Source organism: Dunckerocampus dactyliophorus, chromosome 21 (assembly GCF_027744805.1).
Source record: "Dunckerocampus dactyliophorus isolate RoL2022-P2 chromosome 21, RoL_Ddac_1.1, whole genome shotgun sequence".
NCBI lineage: Eukaryota > Metazoa > Chordata > Actinopteri > Syngnathiformes > Syngnathidae > Dunckerocampus > Dunckerocampus dactyliophorus.
In genome coordinates, this window is record NC_072839.1 from 11,357,567 (window position 1) to 11,377,112 (window position 19,546).

The 19,546-nt window shown below is 44.5% G+C and overlaps 1 protein-coding gene and 1 long non-coding RNA gene across 7 annotated transcripts; one reads left to right on the top strand and one right to left on the bottom strand.

The window, feature by feature from the left end:
• The first annotated feature begins 213 nt into the window (after positions 1-213).
• Positions 214-10,204, top strand: LOC129174238 (uncharacterized). The gene is made up of 4 exons (XR_008567389.1): positions 214-335; positions 2,361-2,485; positions 8,074-8,206; positions 9,703-10,204. It is a non-coding gene; the product is annotated as an uncharacterized LOC129174238 (long non-coding RNA).
• On the bottom strand, positions 7,247-19,512 carry tnk2a (tyrosine kinase, non-receptor, 2a). 6 transcript variants are annotated; one of them, XM_054766004.1, is made up of 22 exons: positions 19,095-19,512; positions 18,882-18,951; positions 16,702-16,821; positions 15,959-16,121; positions 15,802-15,872; positions 14,844-15,053; positions 14,619-14,768; positions 14,438-14,533; positions 14,190-14,371; positions 13,990-14,116; positions 13,770-13,916; positions 13,610-13,704; positions 13,172-13,366; positions 12,627-12,718; positions 12,507-12,551; positions 12,201-12,442; positions 10,676-10,882; positions 10,038-10,606; positions 9,431-9,566; positions 9,256-9,351; positions 8,065-8,214; positions 7,248-7,912 (listed from the first exon to the last, which is right to left on the bottom strand). In XM_054766004.1, the coding sequence occupies exons 3-22, from the start codon at positions 16,813-16,815 to the stop codon at positions 7,883-7,885; spliced, it is 3,117 nt and encodes a 1,038-aa protein (XP_054621979.1). In that variant the 5' UTR covers positions 16,816-16,821; positions 18,882-18,951; positions 19,095-19,512; the 3' UTR covers positions 7,248-7,882. The 6 variants fall into 6 exon arrangements, with proteins under 6 accessions (XP_054621983.1, XP_054621982.1, XP_054621979.1 ...); XM_054766006.1 differs by having other exon boundaries at positions 8,065-8,192; positions 18,882-18,990; XM_054766003.1 differs by having other exon boundaries at positions 18,882-18,990.
• Between the last annotated feature and the right edge of the window lie 34 nt (positions 19,513-19,546).

Here is a 19,546-nt window from a genome sequence, read left to right on the forward strand (position 1 = left end):
AAGCACTCACAATGATGGTTTTGGCTAACAGGCTTTGAAAAGTATTTTTCTTATGGTGTGAATGCTGGGAAACAGATTTCTTACAGCAGTGGTCCCCAACCACCGGAGTCATTTGGTATTAATTTGGTATTAAATAATTTACATTATTTAATTTTTTGTTTTATTTTGAAAAGTGGCCGGATTCTCTCTGTTACATCCGTCTCACTTGACGCATGTCGATTGCGCGTGTGTTAACTTTCTCTCTCCGCACAGATAGACTACTACTGTATTTTTACCATTTTTCTTTCACCTCATATTTGGTCTCAAATGCTGATACTATGTGGGAATGCATAAAGGTAAGTTTTGATGACTTATTGAGTGCTAATGTGCACATTTGTCTCAAGTTAATTCATGCTAGCGCACTGCCTTTTACAACACACATCAAACAACGGTTTAATAATCTTTCTGGAAACACTTGGCTGGAACTTGAACTGGTGGATGTTGGGTCGGCATTCATTTTGTACTTTCAATTTGACGTTATTCATGTCTTAGTTTTACACAATACATAATAAATAAGGTAAATTAGAAAGCTATAATGTACGAAGTATAGTCTTCCAATCTGTCCTAGTGCACTTGGTCATAGTAATGGTTTAATTCTATTTGAACATGCATACAAGTTACAATGGAACACATCACATAATTCAATTCGCAGTTCCACATGTCCAAAAGGAGTAGGAAAGAAACAAAGCTTATTTAATCCTACCCCCCCCCCAGCCGTTCCACATCTATTGCAGTGCATTTATTCACTTCCTGTTTTCCATATGTGATTTTTTAACACATAGAAGAGTGATAAGGTAATGTAACAATATAATGATGGAATTATTAAGATTTTTTTTCATAATAGAAATCATATATAATAATCAGTGTAATAATAAATAAATAATAATGATTTGAGACAAACATCATTGACATTTTTGGGTCACAGGTTATTGTTAGCTTTATGCATTATTTTAGCTGTTTGAAAATGTATTATCCTCCCTGGTGTTTTCAGTAGTCATTTAGCGAGTGAAGATTTCTTTTATGATTATTACCCCATATCTCCACACAATAAGTTAGGTATGGTACTACCACAGAGTAGTAAAGATGGTGGAGTGACTTTTGATCGTGAAGTATTTCTCGCCACTTCGTGTTGTATATTTTTGATGTGAGAGATTTCCAGCTCATTTTTTCATCTATTATGATCTCCAGAAATGTATTTTCATTTAAAGATGTTGTGACATCGAGAGCATGTATCCATACACTGCCTTCTATCAGAGCAGTATGTTGAAGCCCGGGGGGAACACTGTGTTCTTTTTTTTTTTTTTAAAGCTAATCAAGCAGCTGGATGAAAGGATGCCGTCACTGTACTCACACGCTGCATCAATGTAAAAAAAAAACAAACAAACAAAAAAACAACCGTACACCGCAAATATAACCAAAAATATCTGAAGCAGTTCTCAGCATGATGCCGTGCCAACCACAACCACAAAAAACATAAATGAATATTTCTCAATGCAGCATTTCCTTGTTGAAAACAATCCACGTGGCAACATCGGCAAGGAAAAATTAGATGAATTCCAATCAGTGGCGACTGAAAATTAAAACGCAGTTCACTTTTTCAGATTCCATGTACATAATTTACATGTCTTTTATCTTTTTAACTTTGATATCAAATGTCATCCCTTTGCACCTCCCTGGTGGACTACATCATGAATTCAACAAAATACGGAGAATGATTTAAATTTGAATCATCAATAATGTAGCTATATATAATGTAGATGGATTTCATGGAAATCCCCGACACATTTGTGGCACTTTTCAGTGTCATAAAGGAGAATTGTCTTCTTTGTGTAATGAGCTCTGCATGCACTGATTTTAGATCAGCGTGGTAATTCCCCTTAATCCCGTGTGAAACCAAATAGTCATTCATATTTTGCACATAAATACTTAAGTATTAAAAGATTTTCCGCAGTAATTACACACGTAAGAAGAAGAAATGGGGGAAATAATAATGTTCCTTACCAGGAATTATCAGTCTAGGTGTTCACTCAATAAGGGTTAGTGCCAGGAGGAAGGGAAGCATGCATCTCTGTTTTTTGGGGGTTTTTTTGTTTTTTTTTTTTAGTGCAAAAACTTTGAGGATGGTGAGCAGAAGTGGTGATTCAAAATGATTATAATAAACAAAGTACATGGCTATCAGTGTCAATGATAATGTTGCACAATACCATTCGTCCTCCACGTGCACACAAACCAAAGTGAAGGTTGTGCGGTGTTAAAAAAAAAAAAAAAAAAAAACATCTTCATTGGAGCACTTTGCTTGTTTAATTTGTCTCCATTTACAGTGTGTTGACCAACGCGCTCCATTGAGTGTTGTTCCAGACGAGCAGCGAGAAGGACAGTGAGTACGAGGACGAAACACGACAACAATGGCTGGGTGCACAGACTAAGGAGGGGTGAGCAGGGCAAGGTAAGAGCCATTATTGACATTATTCATCCAGTCAACCCGGTGTTAATTAGCATCCTCCCCGATCTTGTAATCCATTCATAATCTTTAGACGTCAAGTGTGGCGGGGGCTGTGTTTCACCTGCTATATTCCTTGTACACTGACAAACAGGGCCCGGAGAGGAGCAGTGAAAAGATGTACTGTAGAGGTACAAAAAAAAAAAGACAGAAAATTAAATATGATCCTCTTTGTTTACCATGATGTGCAAGGAAAGTGTGTGCATTGAATACGTATTCACGCCACTGCATTTGCTGTCAATACACATGATTACCAGACTGCAGCTGTTGATAATCCGTACTCATTACTGATAAGGAACAAGGATTTTCATCAGGAATGTGAATGAGATGACATGACCTCTCATCAGCCACATTCTGCTATTGATTCCCGAATTAAGAAGGAAAGTATTTGTGTTGCAGCTAACGAGAAGCGATACAGCCGCGACAAAGTGAAGAACTCTTCTTCTTAACGGCCATTTTAGGACCAAAACAGGCTAGAGGCTAACTAGTGCAAAAAGAAAAAAAAATGCAGATGTGAACGCATAACAAGGACAAAGAAAACAAACCAGGAAGGTGATGCGGCAGAGACACAGGAGGGACTGACGGGAGGGCAAGGAAGTAATCAAAACTTAATTAACAGAAGGTTAGTGGCTTGACACAGGCGGGGAAAATGAGGGCACAAAAGTTTAGAAACAGGTGTAAGACCGGGAGCAAGTAACTGGTGGTTAGACAGGTGAGAGACTTACGATATGATTGACGAGACAAGAATGCAGGAAAGAAATTGATGGTTTAGACACAGGTGAACGGCAGGAGGCAAGGAGCTACATGTAAAAGGTAGGAAGGGAACTGATTGGTTAGACACAGGTGGAAGACATCCAGTAAGGGAAGACGGACTGGTGAGACACACAGGTAGGAAGGGAGCTGACTGATTAGACACAGATGAGAGTCATGTCTCTATATGTGTATATCATTTATTATTGACATGAAAATGTCAAACTAAATGGCTGTTTCAGTCATGTGATTGCTGTCAATCAGTGAAGGAAGAAAAGATGTCTTTGAACAAAGAACTCCAGATGTTGCTGCTGCAGAGAGTGAGTGTGGGTGTGTGTCTGTGTGTGGATGCAGTGCAGCCTTGGGCGGCTCATCGCATCTCGGCAGCACATCAGGATGACTGACATGTGTCGGACCGGCAAGCAGGAATTAACAGCCGCCTCTGCCCCATGATGAAAAAGCCGCTCTCATCAATTACAGTTCAAGCGGAAGAAACATGATTGACAGTGTCCTTTTAAAACGAGCTACTGTATTAGTCCTCCGCTTGCCATTTTTAGCTGTTTTATGTGACCACTTGTTGGTCTTTATCATTTGAAATATGTTTTTTCCAAGTCTCATGGGTGCCTCTTGAGGAACAAAGCTGAATTACATGACAAAACTGAGTCCAACTATCCCTTGCTTAATTTTTAAATGTAATTTTTTTTTATCTTGGATTTGCATAGGTCCAATTTAGTCCTTTGGACTCCCATTATTTTATATAAGCTACTGCAGGGCGGGCGGTGCATTTGTTACCTGGGCCTTTATGGGGACTTAAGTAACGTAGTCCACCTCTGTATACCACCACTATCATGTCACAATTTTTCAAGCCATCAATAATATACGAAAAGGAAATATAACAAAGCATGGCATTACAGAACTGGGGATGAATACCATTCTTACTCAAGGAACAAACCCAATTAATCCTTTCTCTTCCAATACATCATCTCGAAATAACTACATACCTGTACACTACAACATCATCTGGACGAGTCCACAATCAATATTTATCTAATAACAGTGATAGTTAAAGACGGTATCACTTCCTGTTGTGAGCTTGTTGATTTATTTATTTCACACCTTTTTTTAAAAAAAATTTTGTGCAAGTGGCCCTTTGCTTGCATGTCCTTTAAAGTCAAGAGTATGCTTACTTTGGTATTTAAAAAATGCCCTCTGACAGTTCAAGCGGCAACACTACAAATTCGCTGGATGCCCGTCCTATTGACATTGACCTCTGAACAAGCACTGCTATTTGTCTTCATAAGCCGGCTTTATCACCTGGAGGAACAGGCGGCAGTGTCAAGAGACGACACAGGCGTCTCACCATTTGACCCAGGTGTTGTTTACGAGACACCTTGAGGGGTTCCACGTGACAAACAAAGCCCAGAGCCGTGCATACAAAACTAAAAAAGCAAGTGACTGACCCGAAATGCAGCAAAACTCACATATTTTGGTGCCCTGCAGAACTTTGAACAGGAACTGCTGAACCACAGTGTACCGTTTGAGTCGGGGAATGTCGAGTCATTCATTCCGTGAGCAAATGATAAGAAGGAGCAGGTAGAGGATGGCTGAGAAATGAAACACAGGAAGTGACTTTCAATTAACAAACTGCACCTGTTCTAACCCCACCCCTGAGGTACTCTCTCACCGTTTAGCCAATAAGGAAGGATGCCTTTAAAGCTGACAATGGAAATGGCTAAATATTCTGTACTATATATCGTAGGGGTGTCACAAGATCATGAGAAGATTTCTTGTTCAGAGAAAAATTGCCTTGTGATAATATACTAATCACACAATAAACAAAAATTAACTAATTTTACTAACCTCCTCGTCTCTCGCCTCCAAACAGGCAGGAAGAGGATTCACTCTGTGCGTTGGTTCAGCACCTAGACACTTCATAGAACAGCTTCAGATGTTGTGAGACAAAGTGAGACCTCTTGTCAGTCATACAGTCGCTTTGTCTCTATAGGGGGAGGCGGGGCCACGAGCGTACACACAGCAAAAGAGTGGAACCTCGTGAAGAGCAATGCAGTAGAAAACAAAAGGAAAAAAGGTGATTGCAAAGCCAAATGCCACAGCCCCCATGTGGGAATGTTAATAATGAGCAAGGTGAGCCCATTAACATGAACGAACCAGTATGCCGAATTTCTTCCTAAGTGGTGACAACATAAACAAAACAAACTCCCCCACCAAAACATATCCAACCGAACCAAAAACTACAGTCAACACTCACTGAGACGATTGATCGGCAAAGTCAATACAAACGGAAGAGTGCAAAATGGTGTGCGTTCACAGAGTGTAGTTTACTACATCGCCAAAGAAATGCTGCTCTTTAACGGAGTTGAAAAGCCAGCATTTCAAGAAATGCTGCAAAGTTTAAACAGTACGAAAACAGATGTCACAAATGGCAATCCCACAACTTCACAGAGTGAAAGATGACATATTAAAAGGAAATATTGCATTATTATGATTATATTATCATCATCATAACAGTGGTTTACTTGGCCTTACGTCTGCATTGTTTTGTGACTCGGTTAAATAAAAACAATCATATAAAATAAATCAAGTCATATTTTGTTGTACTTTTTTTTTTTTTTAATTAATGTTAAAATCTCATCTCGTCTCGTTCTCTTAATATATAGACAACGTAGCACTGTGATTGGGACTCCTAATGCCTTTACTTTGGTCCCTTTCACAAATTAGAACTGTGGAAAAGTTGAACCGAAGTGTACTGTTTGAGTCATGAAAGGTTGAGTGAGCAGATGATGAGAAGGAGCAACTAGAGGACGGCTGAGGAATGAAAACACAACACGCAAACGCAACTAAAAGTGGGCCAAAAGCAGAAAAGTGACCACTAATCAACACACTATACCCTGTTTAGCCATGCCCCTCTGGAACCCCGCCACTGTTTATCCAATAGGTAGGGGTTCCAAAGAAAAGTAGTCCCTGTTAACGACTCTCACAAAGGAAATAGTTGTGTAACACTGTGATCCGGAACCCTTAAGCAGTTATTTTAGTCGCCTTCACCACTTTTGACAATAGGAAAGGTGACTCAAAATTGTACCGTTTTGAGTCGTGGAAAGTTGAGTCGTTTGAACTGTGAGCAAATGATGAAAAGGTTGCATTTCGGAGACGGCGGAGGAGAATGTCTCTGAAAGACAAAGAATATTTATAGTGAAGTGTCCAAAATCATGACGGATAAAGCTCACCTCTCCCTGAATGGCCTTCCTCTTTTGTTTTAAGGAGCTCTTCATCATCACACCTCCTCTTTGTCTCTGTCCTCTCCAGCTTTTACTTCCCTCTCCTCGGGGAGAACATCTTTCTCCTCTCAGTTTGACACCATCGATCGTTGCCCTCCCCCAGTTCAAGGATAAGTCACTTTTCCTCCAGCCGCCTTCCTTCTCCCACGGTCTTTTGCCTCACTCTGTGCAAATATTCATATCATTGTCGTCATACTTACGACAGCACTCCATGCTAACAATGTCAACAAGGGCCAAGGGCCCATGATGAAACCATCACAAAGAGTTGGAAGTCATGTGAAAGCCACTGGTTGGCAGCCGTTATCATTCTATTAATACTGTACTGCAAGAATTGTGGACATTCAAGTGCAGAAAGAATGAGATGTTAGTCAGAGGAAAAAAGTAGTGGGAGAAGGTAAGAGGGAAAAAAAGGACTCATTCCAAAACTATTAAGAGCGCAAATTGAAACTGACATCATGGCCATTTTTGTGGTACTTTTCTCAAACGTGATCATCCTTACAGACGGCGTTTAGAGCCACGGGGTGCTTTTACGTCATGCGAGGTCATGTGCCAACATTGACCATACATTGAGGGAGAGGGGGGGGGGGGGGGGGGGGGGAACTTACTTACTGTCCTGGTATGAGAAATCAGTGTCACTATCCCACACTTGGCCAGATGCCAGGGGTCAAGACAAGTAAGCACATGACTGACAAAAATGGAATTTATCAAACTTATTAAAATGCCACAGTAGAGAAACGCACTCCATTCAGAATCATTCAGCCTTTATTTATTTGCCTAGCATCAATTTAGCCATGCCATTTGATACTACAAATATCATTGAGTCATGAGGTTGATTTTCTGCCTGCCTGTGTGTGTATGTGTGCGTGTGTGTGTGTCATGCACCATTGGTAACTGCAACGAGAGTGCTTAGTGCTGTTGCGGATCAGCAAGGCTGTCCAGGGATAACACACTGATCCAGCACGCCACAATGCACAGCCACTTTTGATCGTTTGATCCCGGGGGAGGGGGAAGTGGTTCAGGCAGACAAGACACTATAGGCGCACTTCCCGCTTTACTGGAAGCATTCTCTTCCATACCACTTTTATTTCCACCTGCGAATACACGACATGAGAAGCGTTGTGTATTTGTGGAATTTTGAAAGCTGCAGTAAGTATGTACATCCCAAATATGACAGTCATGTAGTGAAAATAAATAACATAGCACGTGTTCAAGTAAGCGGTTCCATTGTGCCACAGAGATTGCTAGCAGATATTCACAGTACATACAAGAGGAGAACATTCAGTGCCGGGTGCTCGTCCTAGGACAGTTGTGTCACGGCTCTTACTTCCTGTGAGACAAAAAAAAAGAGAGACAGTCAGCAGGACTAAGTGTTCTGGATGTAAAATACCGTGGTTCACAGTTCCCTGGGGAATACCATTTTTTTGGCAAACTAAATATTTTCCCTCTCCGTTTATTGCATATTATATGTATGTTTCGTACCTGTTGCAGTGCGGCCCATACGTGTCCAGCATGAGCGAGCTGGCCTGTTCCAGGTTCCACTGGCAGCGCTGCAGGAGTGCCTCGCAGTCGGACCGGGACCGCAGGCCCAGACGAAACAACTGCTCCACCTTCATCAACAATGGTATCATACTAATAGCAAAATAAATGTAATCCGATTGACCTTTTTTTGGTTGTTGCCATAGTACGTGGATCAAAGTATGGGGACATTTTGCAGCTACAGAATGTGGAGTTGTTCCACCCCGCTTTGCACCTATCCACCCTTGTGGGAAGACTTCTTACAAGATTTTGGAGTGTGGCGTGTGTGATTTTTGGTCATCCCCAATGTGTTAGATGGGCTCGTTCTTCCACATCAACCACGCCCTTATTAATTTTATTTGTAAACATTTTGTTATTGTGGCATACAGAAGAATAACATTTTTGAAAACATACAGTACACCCCTACTGTGTTGCATGTGCTACAGTGGAACCTTGTTTAGTGTGTTTTTCAGTGAACATAAAAAATTGACAAATTTTGCCTTGCTTTGCATACATTTTCCGGTTAGCATACAATATGGTGCCTTGTTGCATTATTAATACACTGCGTGAGTCTGACAGCGTTCAATTATTTTTTATCACAAATGTCTTTGTTAGCATCCTTAGCTTGCTAACAAAATAGCGTGAGTCGTGAGTTATTTCTTGAATTAAATGGTGTTTCTCATCTTTTTTATCAAAATGTTGGCACTCTCGCTGCCACATCGTGTCTTTGTCAGTCGCGTCAAGAGTCACGTCTTCAACGAAGGTGAAAGTAAGCTTAAATGTTAATTTATCCCTTTCATTAATGATTATATGTATTTATAAGGATTTAAAATTGATGTCTGCATGCAAAACTGGATTTGTAAAACTACAAAAATGTGTTTTGCGTTAACATTTTTGGCTTTCTGGAACAGATTAATTGGATTTACGTTATTTCTTATGGGGAAAAATTGATTCGGTTAGCGTCTGTTTCAGTTCGAGTCAGACGTTCTGGAACGAATGAATGCTGCTAAACAATGAATGTTCCACTGCTCACAGTCTCTAGAAAACAACTCCCTGTAATTTGAGGGTATTTAACCAAATCACCACCAAATTTGGTACACACTGACAAGCACATGGACACACAAACTAGCTATCTTAGGGCTGACTCCGGTGTACCTTCAAATGGTTAACAGCCTGCTGGATTCCCCAATTGTGACTTTGCAGTGCAGCCTGACACTCGTCCAGCGTGACCCCATGAACGGCTCCTTGCACCTGCTCGAAAACAAACACGGCAAAGAATATTACACTCACAAGCAGCGTCGTTCCGGCATGTGGTCTTCCTCGCACTCACCTGCGAGATGCTCAGCTCCTGTTGCATGCTGGGAGCTGCCGGCCGTCCGTTGTTGTTGTTGCAGGAGGAGTTGGGCTTGGCCCGGACAGGCTGCTGCATCATGGGTTTGACTGCGGCCATATTGGCTGCTCCATATCTTGATCAGAAGGAGACAGGAAGTAGTAGACGCTGGCTTATGTACATACATCACTTGCTTGTTTATCACTGTTTTCTGTAATCTAATATTCTAATGTATTTATTATGAGTACTAATTATTTTTTGTCTCATTGCAGACTGACAGAATCAAAACCAAAGGCAGCAAAAATCTCTTGAAGAAATGACGTCAAAAGAAGCAAATGTCAGAGCTAAGCTCTGTGAAGTGATTGACATAGGGAGACAAATACACTTAAGGCTGTCCGTCAAGCGGAGATTGTATTGAGTGATTCTTGCATGATTTTTTTCCATTCATCAGTTTATCGAAACTTCGGTAAAAATAGTGTCAAGTGTGTCCAAATGGCAGAAAAGAGAATGCGGCTGCATAACTGCTGCTGATACAAGCATCTCATGCCAAAAACACTCAATTTGTCGTCCCGCCTGTCAGTCGAGTGCAGAGTGTCTCACATCGCACCTCTCCAGTAAAGCTGGTCGCTCTGGCAACGGGGCCGGGACGGCGCTCTGTGAGCTGTCAATCACAGAGGAGAGTCCCCGAGCCTCCCGCAAGGCCAGAGGGTCCGAGGAGGAAGAAGAACCAGGAGGAGCCACTTTGGGAGGTGAGGAGGAGGACAGGAGTGGACCCAGGAGGCCAGATGCCCGGCGGGGGGAGACGGAAAGCGGGGGAGGTGGAAGGAGGGGGGAGGATGCCGCTGGTGGCGCCAGAGTGAGGGGTGAGGAAGAGCGTGAGCCGGGCTGGGAGAGAGCGCGGTCCCGGGGAGGGATCTGAGGAGGCGTGTCCTCCAGCTCCAGGGAGATGGAGCTGTGATGTGGGTGGGAGGCGCCCTTGGAAGGGCGCAGCGGAGGGGCGGGGCTGCGAGGCGGCACCACCGGACGGTCCCCGAAGCCCGACGTGAAGCTGGAGGATGGCAAAGGCGGGGGCAGGTAGATCTGCCGGTGAGGTGCGAGAGGGGCCAGTGGCAGCGGGAGCGGCGAGGAGGGTAGGGAGCGACCTGTCGCCATGGGAACCTGCAGCTTCACCATCACCTTCATCAATACGGGGAAAATAAGTTAGGCCAAACAATGACACCTTAGACATCTTAAACCATTCGGGACCTCTCTCTGGAGCTCTTGGAAGAGGTCAGCCGACTGCGACTCATTCCTGCCCAACACGGCGGCACTGGAGGGAGTGGGCGAGGCCTCTTCAGTTGTCCCCTTGTTGATGGATCGCACCTCCTGGTCCTCCGATTGGTCCTGGAGCTCTGTAGCCACTTCATCATAAGCAGGTTGTGGGAGGGGCCAGTCCAGGATGGAGGGGGTGTCCTAAAATATTGAAATTATATATGCTTATCAATACTTTAATAATGATTAAAGTGTCCTGCTAATGGGGGGGGAAAATACACGTGTGCCTTTTCAAAATGTAAAGCCTTTGAGTGACAGACACTGTAGGACAGAGCTGTCCGAAAGTGCAAATCGGGGGCCAATTTTGTCCCGCAGCTTGTATTTTACTGGCCCTCGACATATTGTAAAAATAAAATAAATTAGTTACCAATAAGATAGGAAGCAACTTATACTACAAATGATAAGATGTTCATGTTTTGTTCAGGTAGCTTAGCATATACTGTATTAACCTACACTGGATTAGTTTTAGCATCTTTAATTTACTAAATGTGTCCAAGTGGCCCTTCCGTTTGCTTCTGATGCAAGAAGGGTGCAAATAGCGAGAGACAAAGTCGGCCGTTAAAGTGTAAAGAATTGCGTCACCAATCAATGAGCAGCATCTCGTCACATTGTGTGCATCTGAGGAGAAGAGGTTATAGCTCTGACATTCCCGGCCGAGCTAAAGGCGGTGAGCGCGAAACCCCTGGAGGACCCTGCTGCTGTTTTACGAGTGGCTGCACAGATTGTCTTTTATTTATAAAAATGTTTGGTTTCCGGACTTTTAGCTCGTCTTTGCAAACTTAAAATGGGGAAACACAGAGAAAGCCCCCTTGCTCACTGACTGGTAATACCATGTTTGTTAGAAAAAAAGAAGTGCCTTAATTATCTTAAACCTTAAGGTCCCTTTAAAATGAAGTTACAGTTTTTACCCTTAGGTCTGAAAACAGCCCCCCTCATGAAAGTGGAATGAAAATGTAACAAATATTTTTTTCACTTTCATCATTTTTCTAAAACTTTTATTATTTAAAAAATATTTTAATGCCCTTTTTGTCATAAGAACCTCTGATTTTTTTAATGGGCAGAATACAAAATATGCAATACTGTAGAGGAATATTTGGGAGGGTGGTTTGGAGGTGGTCATCACACCTAAAACCTGTTTTCCCTTTATTTTGAAGGTGAGGCTTAGAGGAAAGAGAAGAGCAATATAATATGCTAGAATTGCAGTATGACAAAATTATATGGATAGAATGGGAGTCGATGGGATCAAATTGGTCCTGAGGGTAAAGAGTGTTGGCACAATGCAAATCTCCTATCCCATAAAACCTTGTGATCAATAATTTTTTTAAAGAATAATACAAGACAAATACTGGCCCAGTTTCATACAATTAACCTTAAAACTAACTGATAAATTGTGAGACAAAACAGTCCAATAAGCAGAATTGGGTGTCTTGAGGGTTAACGTAGAATTTGCTACGTGCACCTTCAGCGTGTCCTCGTCTGGCTGCTGCGTCTCAGTGAGCGGCGAGGGCGTGGTCGAGCTGAAGCTGTCGTCTGTGAAATCGATGAGCGACACTTCGCTGGCTTCCGCCTGTGTGCCGCAGCAGGCCTCCCACGGGCGAAGCTTGAGGCCCAGGGACACGCCGAGCCTCTTGGGGCCGGGGCGAGTGCCGGCGGGGTCATCCTCGTCATCATAATCCTCCATCACGGAATCGTAGTAGGGCTCTGAGGGCACAACAGAAGAGTCAGGATGTGATTGGACATAGCGGACATCTGACGGGACACTCACTCTTCAGCAACACTGCAGGTTGAGGAGGACGGGGAGGGGGTTGCTCTGCAAGGAAGTTTAACACGTTTTACATGTCAGTCTTTGCTGTAAACAATTTTCAAAAAGTGGGCGTTTAGTTACTCTTGGCACGGTTGGGGAGCTTGGTTGGTCTTGACATGCAAGGGTCCACTCCGAGAACATCAGGGGGCTTCATGGGGTTCCCCAAGTACAGACTGGAGAGAGCACAGAAAGGAAGGGATTATGAGACGTGTGCTGCATGTAGGCTGCAGTCTGTGGTGCAGTGCTGCAGTCCAGTGGACATTCATAGTAATTGCATTGTAATGTGTAAGTCCTTTCCCGTTAAAGTTTTAGTGTATATGAACAACGGTGCTGCAAGGCCAAGTAATCAAATTCTACCTGGTGACCGATTTTTGAACATGCTAACATTGCAAGTGGCACCGTTCCACCACCGTCACGGTTCAGCTTTGTCTCTGTGGCTTGTGTTCACCTTGTGGCGTATGATGTGAGTGGAACAGTCTAATTTGAATTTGAATATGTAATACTTAATAATTGTATTCAATAATTTCATATGCACATGTCTAATATAATTACATTTGTCTCTACATTGTTCCCAAGTACCACTAGATGGCGCAGGACCAGCAGTGAGAATCCAAAGCACCGCTGACCTGTCTATGCGGTCGGCGTGGCCCCAGCTCCGGTGAGGGTCGGTGTCCCCGTGTCCCGTGTGGATGAACGAGTGCTTGAGCGGACGGCTGATGTCGTGGGCGGATAGGCCGGCTACCGCCGTCACCACATGGCGAGGGAACTGGCCCATGCGCAATGTTCGCCTGTTCTGGCCTCGCCACCAGTAGTGCTCTGCCCTGGAGGAACACATATTGACACGTAAGGGTGCCACCATGATGGGACTCTCAAATGGTCTGCAAGCTGTCCATCACATGACCACACTCGTGTGCTCAGTAATTCCACAGTATGCAAGGAATTTGACATCAACAAATGATGCTTTGTGCTATTGTGACACACACACACACACGCACGCACACAAGCGTTGAAAGACTGATGGATGAAGAATGAACGGAAGTTAGATGACAAGTTGAAGGACGGACCTTCCCTCTATGATGGTGATGACATCATTCATTTGAATCTCAAGTTTGTCTTCCTCTGCAAAGTCCTGGAGAGCTCTCATGTCTGTCGGCATGGTCTAAAGAAGAACTATGTTAGCAATCATCAAAAGACTTTTACAGTACATTAAAAGGTAAGTGCTACCTCCATCAGGAAGTCCCTCAGGGCAACAAAGGTGGGCCGATCCTCAGGTTTGGGGCTCCAGCACTGTAGCATGACATTGTAGATGTCCTGAGGACTGTCGTCTGGCTTGCACAGCCGCTCGGCCTCCATGTCCACCTTGTGGAGGATCTGCAAGCAGACGCTCATTCAGAAAAAGTGGACCAAATTCTGGAAGTTGCAGGAACAATTTGTTTCTAGGCACCTGGCTTCCATTCAGGCCCAGCCACGGTTCCTGTCCATGGGTGAACATCTCCCACAGGGTCACCCCAAACATCCAGGTATCGGACGCATGCGAGAAGGTCCGAGATTTCAGGGATTCTGGAGCACACCTGGAGTGAATCGCATCAAGAGTATGTCAGTGGATGTGTGGATGTTCGTGTTCAACTCCAGATGTCTTCTCACCATGGGAAAGGGATTTTGTGTCCCTCCTCCATGACGTACTGGTCGGCGTGTGATGGCAGCGCTCTCATTAGGCCAAAGTCTCCGATCTTCACCGTTTCGTTGGTGGACAGCAGCACGTTGCGGGCCGCCAGGTCTCTGTGGAGGAAACGGCGCTGCTCCAGGTAGGCCATACCGCACGCCACCTAGAGTAATAGTACATACAGCGTTGCGACATGTTCAACATCGCTTGTTTTTGTCCAAAAACCAACCTGCACAGCGTAGTTGCACAGTGATGAGATCAGAATGTGCCCCTGACGTTTCCTCAGACGGTCCAACAGCGAGCCCAGAGGCGCCAGCTCAGTCACCTGGACACAGTGGAGTCACATTAAGACACTGTCAACGTTTGACACTGTGTGTGTGTGTGTGTGTGTGTGTGTGTGTGTCCCTCACCATCTTCATGGGCTGTGTCAGGACAATCCCATAGAGGCGGATCAGGTTCTGGTGGCTGAGGGAGTGCATGGCATTCACCTCTCTGATGAAGTCATCCAGGCCGTCTGAGTCCAGCACGCCGGCCTTGAGACACTTCACCGCCACTGACAGCTGCAGGACGGAAAGGAAGATGGAGGACATTGGCAGAGAAGTTGTTTTTATGCTGCCTTTATGAGTCAAACGCACCACTCGACTGCTGGGGGCACTCCACTCGCCCCTGCGCACCACTCCGAACGTGCCGTCGCCCAAGCGCTCAAAGAGTTGCAGCTCAGACTCTCGGATGAGGCAGGTGAGCGAGGCTGCAGAGTCGCTGGTGGGTGTGGCCCCACCGCCGGACGACGCGCCATGCGGGACGGGCTGCTGGGGGTCGGCGTCGGGCCGCTTCACAGGAAACACCTAATTGGAGGCACAGGCAGAGAGGATGTTATTTCCCAAATGTGACAAGTAATTTTTTTTCACTTTAACAATGATTTGGAGTGCATGAGAAAGCGGAAAGGAAAATGCGGCTCTCTTTGGCTACATGGTTATTTATTAACAAGTATACTGCCACAGTACAGCAAGTGTAACACGCATGAGTTTTACACCAACAAGCTGAGTAGTGCAACATTTTTAAAGCCCATGCAGAGGTAGATAAAGCTACTGGATGCTTGACCATTCATACTTCACATGCAGGTACTGTACGTACTGTAAACACATGTTGTAAACAAACATGACATCGATCATGTCGGTCTTCCCCACAGCCTCAGACACTTTGCACGCTAGTTGCACCAAAAAAACATCGACCCTCAACACACCAAACCCCACCAGCCACCCGGAAATAAGAGATATAAAAAGTTAGCGTTTATCTGTATCAGTCTTGAGAAGCAGGAAGATATTGATTTTGCACCCTCGCATATTCAGATTTCTTTTTCTCTGCTTTAAATTGTAAATAATTAGTTTTTTATGATAAGTTAAATACAAAGTGTTTGGGTGGAGCTTTCTGCGGGGGGAAAATGTGCTGCAGCTATGAATCCAGCAAAGGGTGCTGTCTCACTAGTCAGTCCCCACAAATAGCGGGGACTGACTGCACCACATTTTGACACCATTTCTACGGGGTAGTTCCCTCGAAACAAACTGATAACGTGCGGCGTGTGTTGAACTCCACCTTGCTCATCCAGGACTTTCGTTTATAAAGCGCTCGCCTCCTCTTGACGGCCTCCCACAGCCTCCTCTGACCTGAAGCAGCAAAGCACCACCCATGACAACATTACACCATATTCGGGGATCAGGGAGAAAGGCACCGGTGGGGGGTGGGACCTTACCAGGGCGGCCCATGCCGATCTTCTCCAGGTCTTCGTTCTTGACGTAGTCGAAGTGCGAGAGCCGCGTGACGTTGAGCTCATCGCGGATGCGCAGGAAGTACTGCTGCAGCTGGACGTCGGTCAGCAGCTCCAGCAGCCACTCTGTGCCTTCCTCGCCCTGCATCTACAATCACATTGCACTCGTGTCATCTTGCATGTGAAGACAGACTTTGGAGTAAGTGCTGTATTTTGGAGTTGTTTGCATTTTTCAAAGCTCGGGACTCTCAGCGAGGAATTAAACTCATGTGAAAACACTTGAATAGGTTGAATGACAATCATACTCATGTATCATGTGGCCGTGCTTGAAATAAATGCCTTGCAGCTTCAGACAAATCATTAACGACTTAACTTTAAATGTCCCAAAAATGAATCAATTGAATAACATTAAGTGTATACGCAGATCGAGTATGATCCAGATCCAGGATTCCAAAATGTAAGAAACTGTAATAAGATCCTATCTGAACACAGCAAAGCAAACAGATCTGATGACATTTGCCAGAGGTATAGGTGTCAGCATGTGTTGCATTTACACTGCATGCAACCTGGATTAGATCCCGATCACTATTGGCTAAAACAGCTTCTCACCCATACTGATACATCATTTTTTTTAGGTTTCGTTCATGATAAACGATCATTTCAGTGAAATACGGAACATTTGTTATTAAATACAAGACAGTGATTCATCCTTCCCACAACTTCTTTACCATCTGTCGCCCGACACTTTCTCGCATCCTTCCTCCCTCCTCTCCATCCTTCTCGTCGCCTTCCTCGCCTCCTCTGGCGTAGGGAAGTCGCCGGTACATGTAGCTGTCTCCCATCGCCTCCTTTTATACAAAAAAAAAAAAAAAAAAAAATTGGCTGCTAACACCGCGTCCTTGTTATGCTAATCGCTGTCTCTGCTGGAGCACACACACACACACACACACACACAGCTTGCAGCATCCGCTCGTATCACCTAAAGGGTATCGCTTCCCTCTCTCGCTGCGCCTTAAAACGCTTCAATGCTGACTCACGGCTCCCCACGGACACCTCCATTGCTCCCCTTTCCCTCCCCTTTCCCCCAATCACTGATGTTGAATAATTCAGTAGCACTATCAAGGAGGAGGAGGAGGAGGAGGAGAGAGGTGGGGGAAGCAAACGAGGACGCGACCAGATGAGAAATGATGGAGAGACACTTCCCAGCATGCACCTGATGGAGGTGGCGGAAACAGCAAGATGTGTGTGCGCTAAAGATCACACACATCATATCAGCTCTCTATCTGCACCCTAAAAAGCACACGCGACCCCTCCCTCCACACACACCCACCCACCCCCTCTCCTAGTGAGCCGAGCCGTTACCAATAGCAACCGCTCGCAGGCTCACTGGTGCGTGAACGCATCCGCGGCCTTAATGAGCGCCGCATCAGTCGCCTTTGCTCTCCCAAATGTTTTAAAATAGGGCAAAGGCTCTAATAATAGAAGCCGGGGTTAAATATGGCTTCCTTGCATCGGTTTGTGCTCCTCGCAGAATCACCTGAGGAGAATGACTCTGTTTATTACGATGAATTGTCAATAAAGAAGTAAATATATCAGAAATACACTTTCTATTACATTCACTAGACCACCACTGTTCAAATCAATTGTTCCTTCCCTGTATTATTCTTATTCTGTATGTGAGGCCAATGCTAATGTTGGCCAAAAATCCTATATATGACAGGAACACTCTGCTGTCTTTAAGGAACTACCGCAACCGGCATCATGTGCATGCTGGGAAATGTCTCTCCATCATTTGTCTCGAGTGCATCTCGCCATCTGTCTGTTAGCATCCTCCTCCTTGATAGCGCTACTGAATTATTCACCATCAGTGATCGGGGGAGGGAGAAAGTGGACCAATGGAGGTGTCCGCGGGATGCCGTGTGTGAGCATTCAAAAACGCTAGCCTATATGATAGGAAGTGCCCTGCTGTTTTTAAGGACCTACTGCAAAAATGCTAGTCAAAGATCCTCTATAAGACAGGAGCACTGCCGTTTTCGGGAACTAGTGCAAAACCCCAAGTGAGAGATCTCCTATATGACAGGAGTGCACTGTCTTTTTTAAGGATCTACCCCAAATGTGCCTGTCAAAGATCCTCTAAATGACAGAAGTGCTGTGCTATTTTTAAGGATCTACAGCAAAAACACCAGTGACAAGAGTGATCTGCTATCTTTAAGGATAAACAGCAAAACTGTTAAGTTCTTCTATGCAACAGGAGCGCTCTGCTGTTTTTAATGACCTCACTTATTGAGAAAACACTAGTCAAAGATCCTCTATATGACAGAACACTGACATTTTTAAGAATCTGTTGAAAAACTTTAGTCTCTGCCCTGTTTGTGATGTTTCCAATATTTTGGGTTATCTTATTAAGCTACACACAAAGGTCAAAATATATATATTAAAAAAAAAGAGCTAATACATGTTTGTAGACAACCATGACGTATCCCACAGGGCATCTTTTTTGTTTTTCATCACAACTGAGAGAGATATAACTTTTGGCGGCAACACACACACACACACGCAAAATCAGACCGTGACCCATTTAAAACCTAGCCGTGTTACGTTCATGATGGCAAAAACCAGCAGCTAAGCTAGCAATGCTAACAACCACTAGAGGTCGCTCTGGTGCCGTCTCCGTGTAAACTGCTAATTGTTGTAATCTTTTAATCTGCTACCCAGCAGACAGCCTTGAGAAGCACAGACTCGATTACTCGTCCTGGACAGTCACCAGCCAAATCTTTCTATTGGACATCTACTCAGTCTTTGGGTCAATGGGAGGACGTTCCCTTCCAAAAGGGTCACACTTGCTTTGCATCAGAATCCATGAGTGTTTTCACACCTTAAAAGTGTCAAAAGGTCTGACTGCGCTTACCTTGCAAGTCCTCTGGTGGATCAGGACTGGATTAGGAGTTAGGACAGACTGGGGTCATAGGTCACCATGGCTGGAGGGACCCCATAGTCACCGGCAAATAGAATAAATTCTGTCAAGATAATTCCCCAGAATAAAGTGATCCATTTCATTTTAGCAATTAAGATCACATAACATTGATGTTCTTTACCCAAACAAACCAAAATGGCCACTTACCAACATTGCACTTTTTTAACACTATTATTTATATTTGATGTCTCATCTTCAGCGTTCGCCCCATCGAAACAGTCCCAACCGACGAGTCGCGCGGGACTTTGGGCCCATCCACCGCTACTGCTCGCCTCTCCGCCCGGCCTCCCCCGAGCAGAATGCGGTGGTTTATAGTCAAATCAGCGGAAATTACACGGGACAGTCATCTTGCTCCTCCGCGGTTTGGCACGTAACCAGTCCGTGTGCGCTTAAAGAGATTTATCAGAGGATACAACTAAACCGGATGTATCAAAATAAGAGCACTTCCGTGCGCGTTGGGTTACTGTCAAATTATCGGAAATTACACGGGACAGTCCTCTCGCTCCTCCGTCTTTCCCTACATACCAATGTCGGTGTCTGATCAGATGCATCCGCGTCGTAGATAGCTCACACAACCGGAGCGAAACCAGGAAGTATCA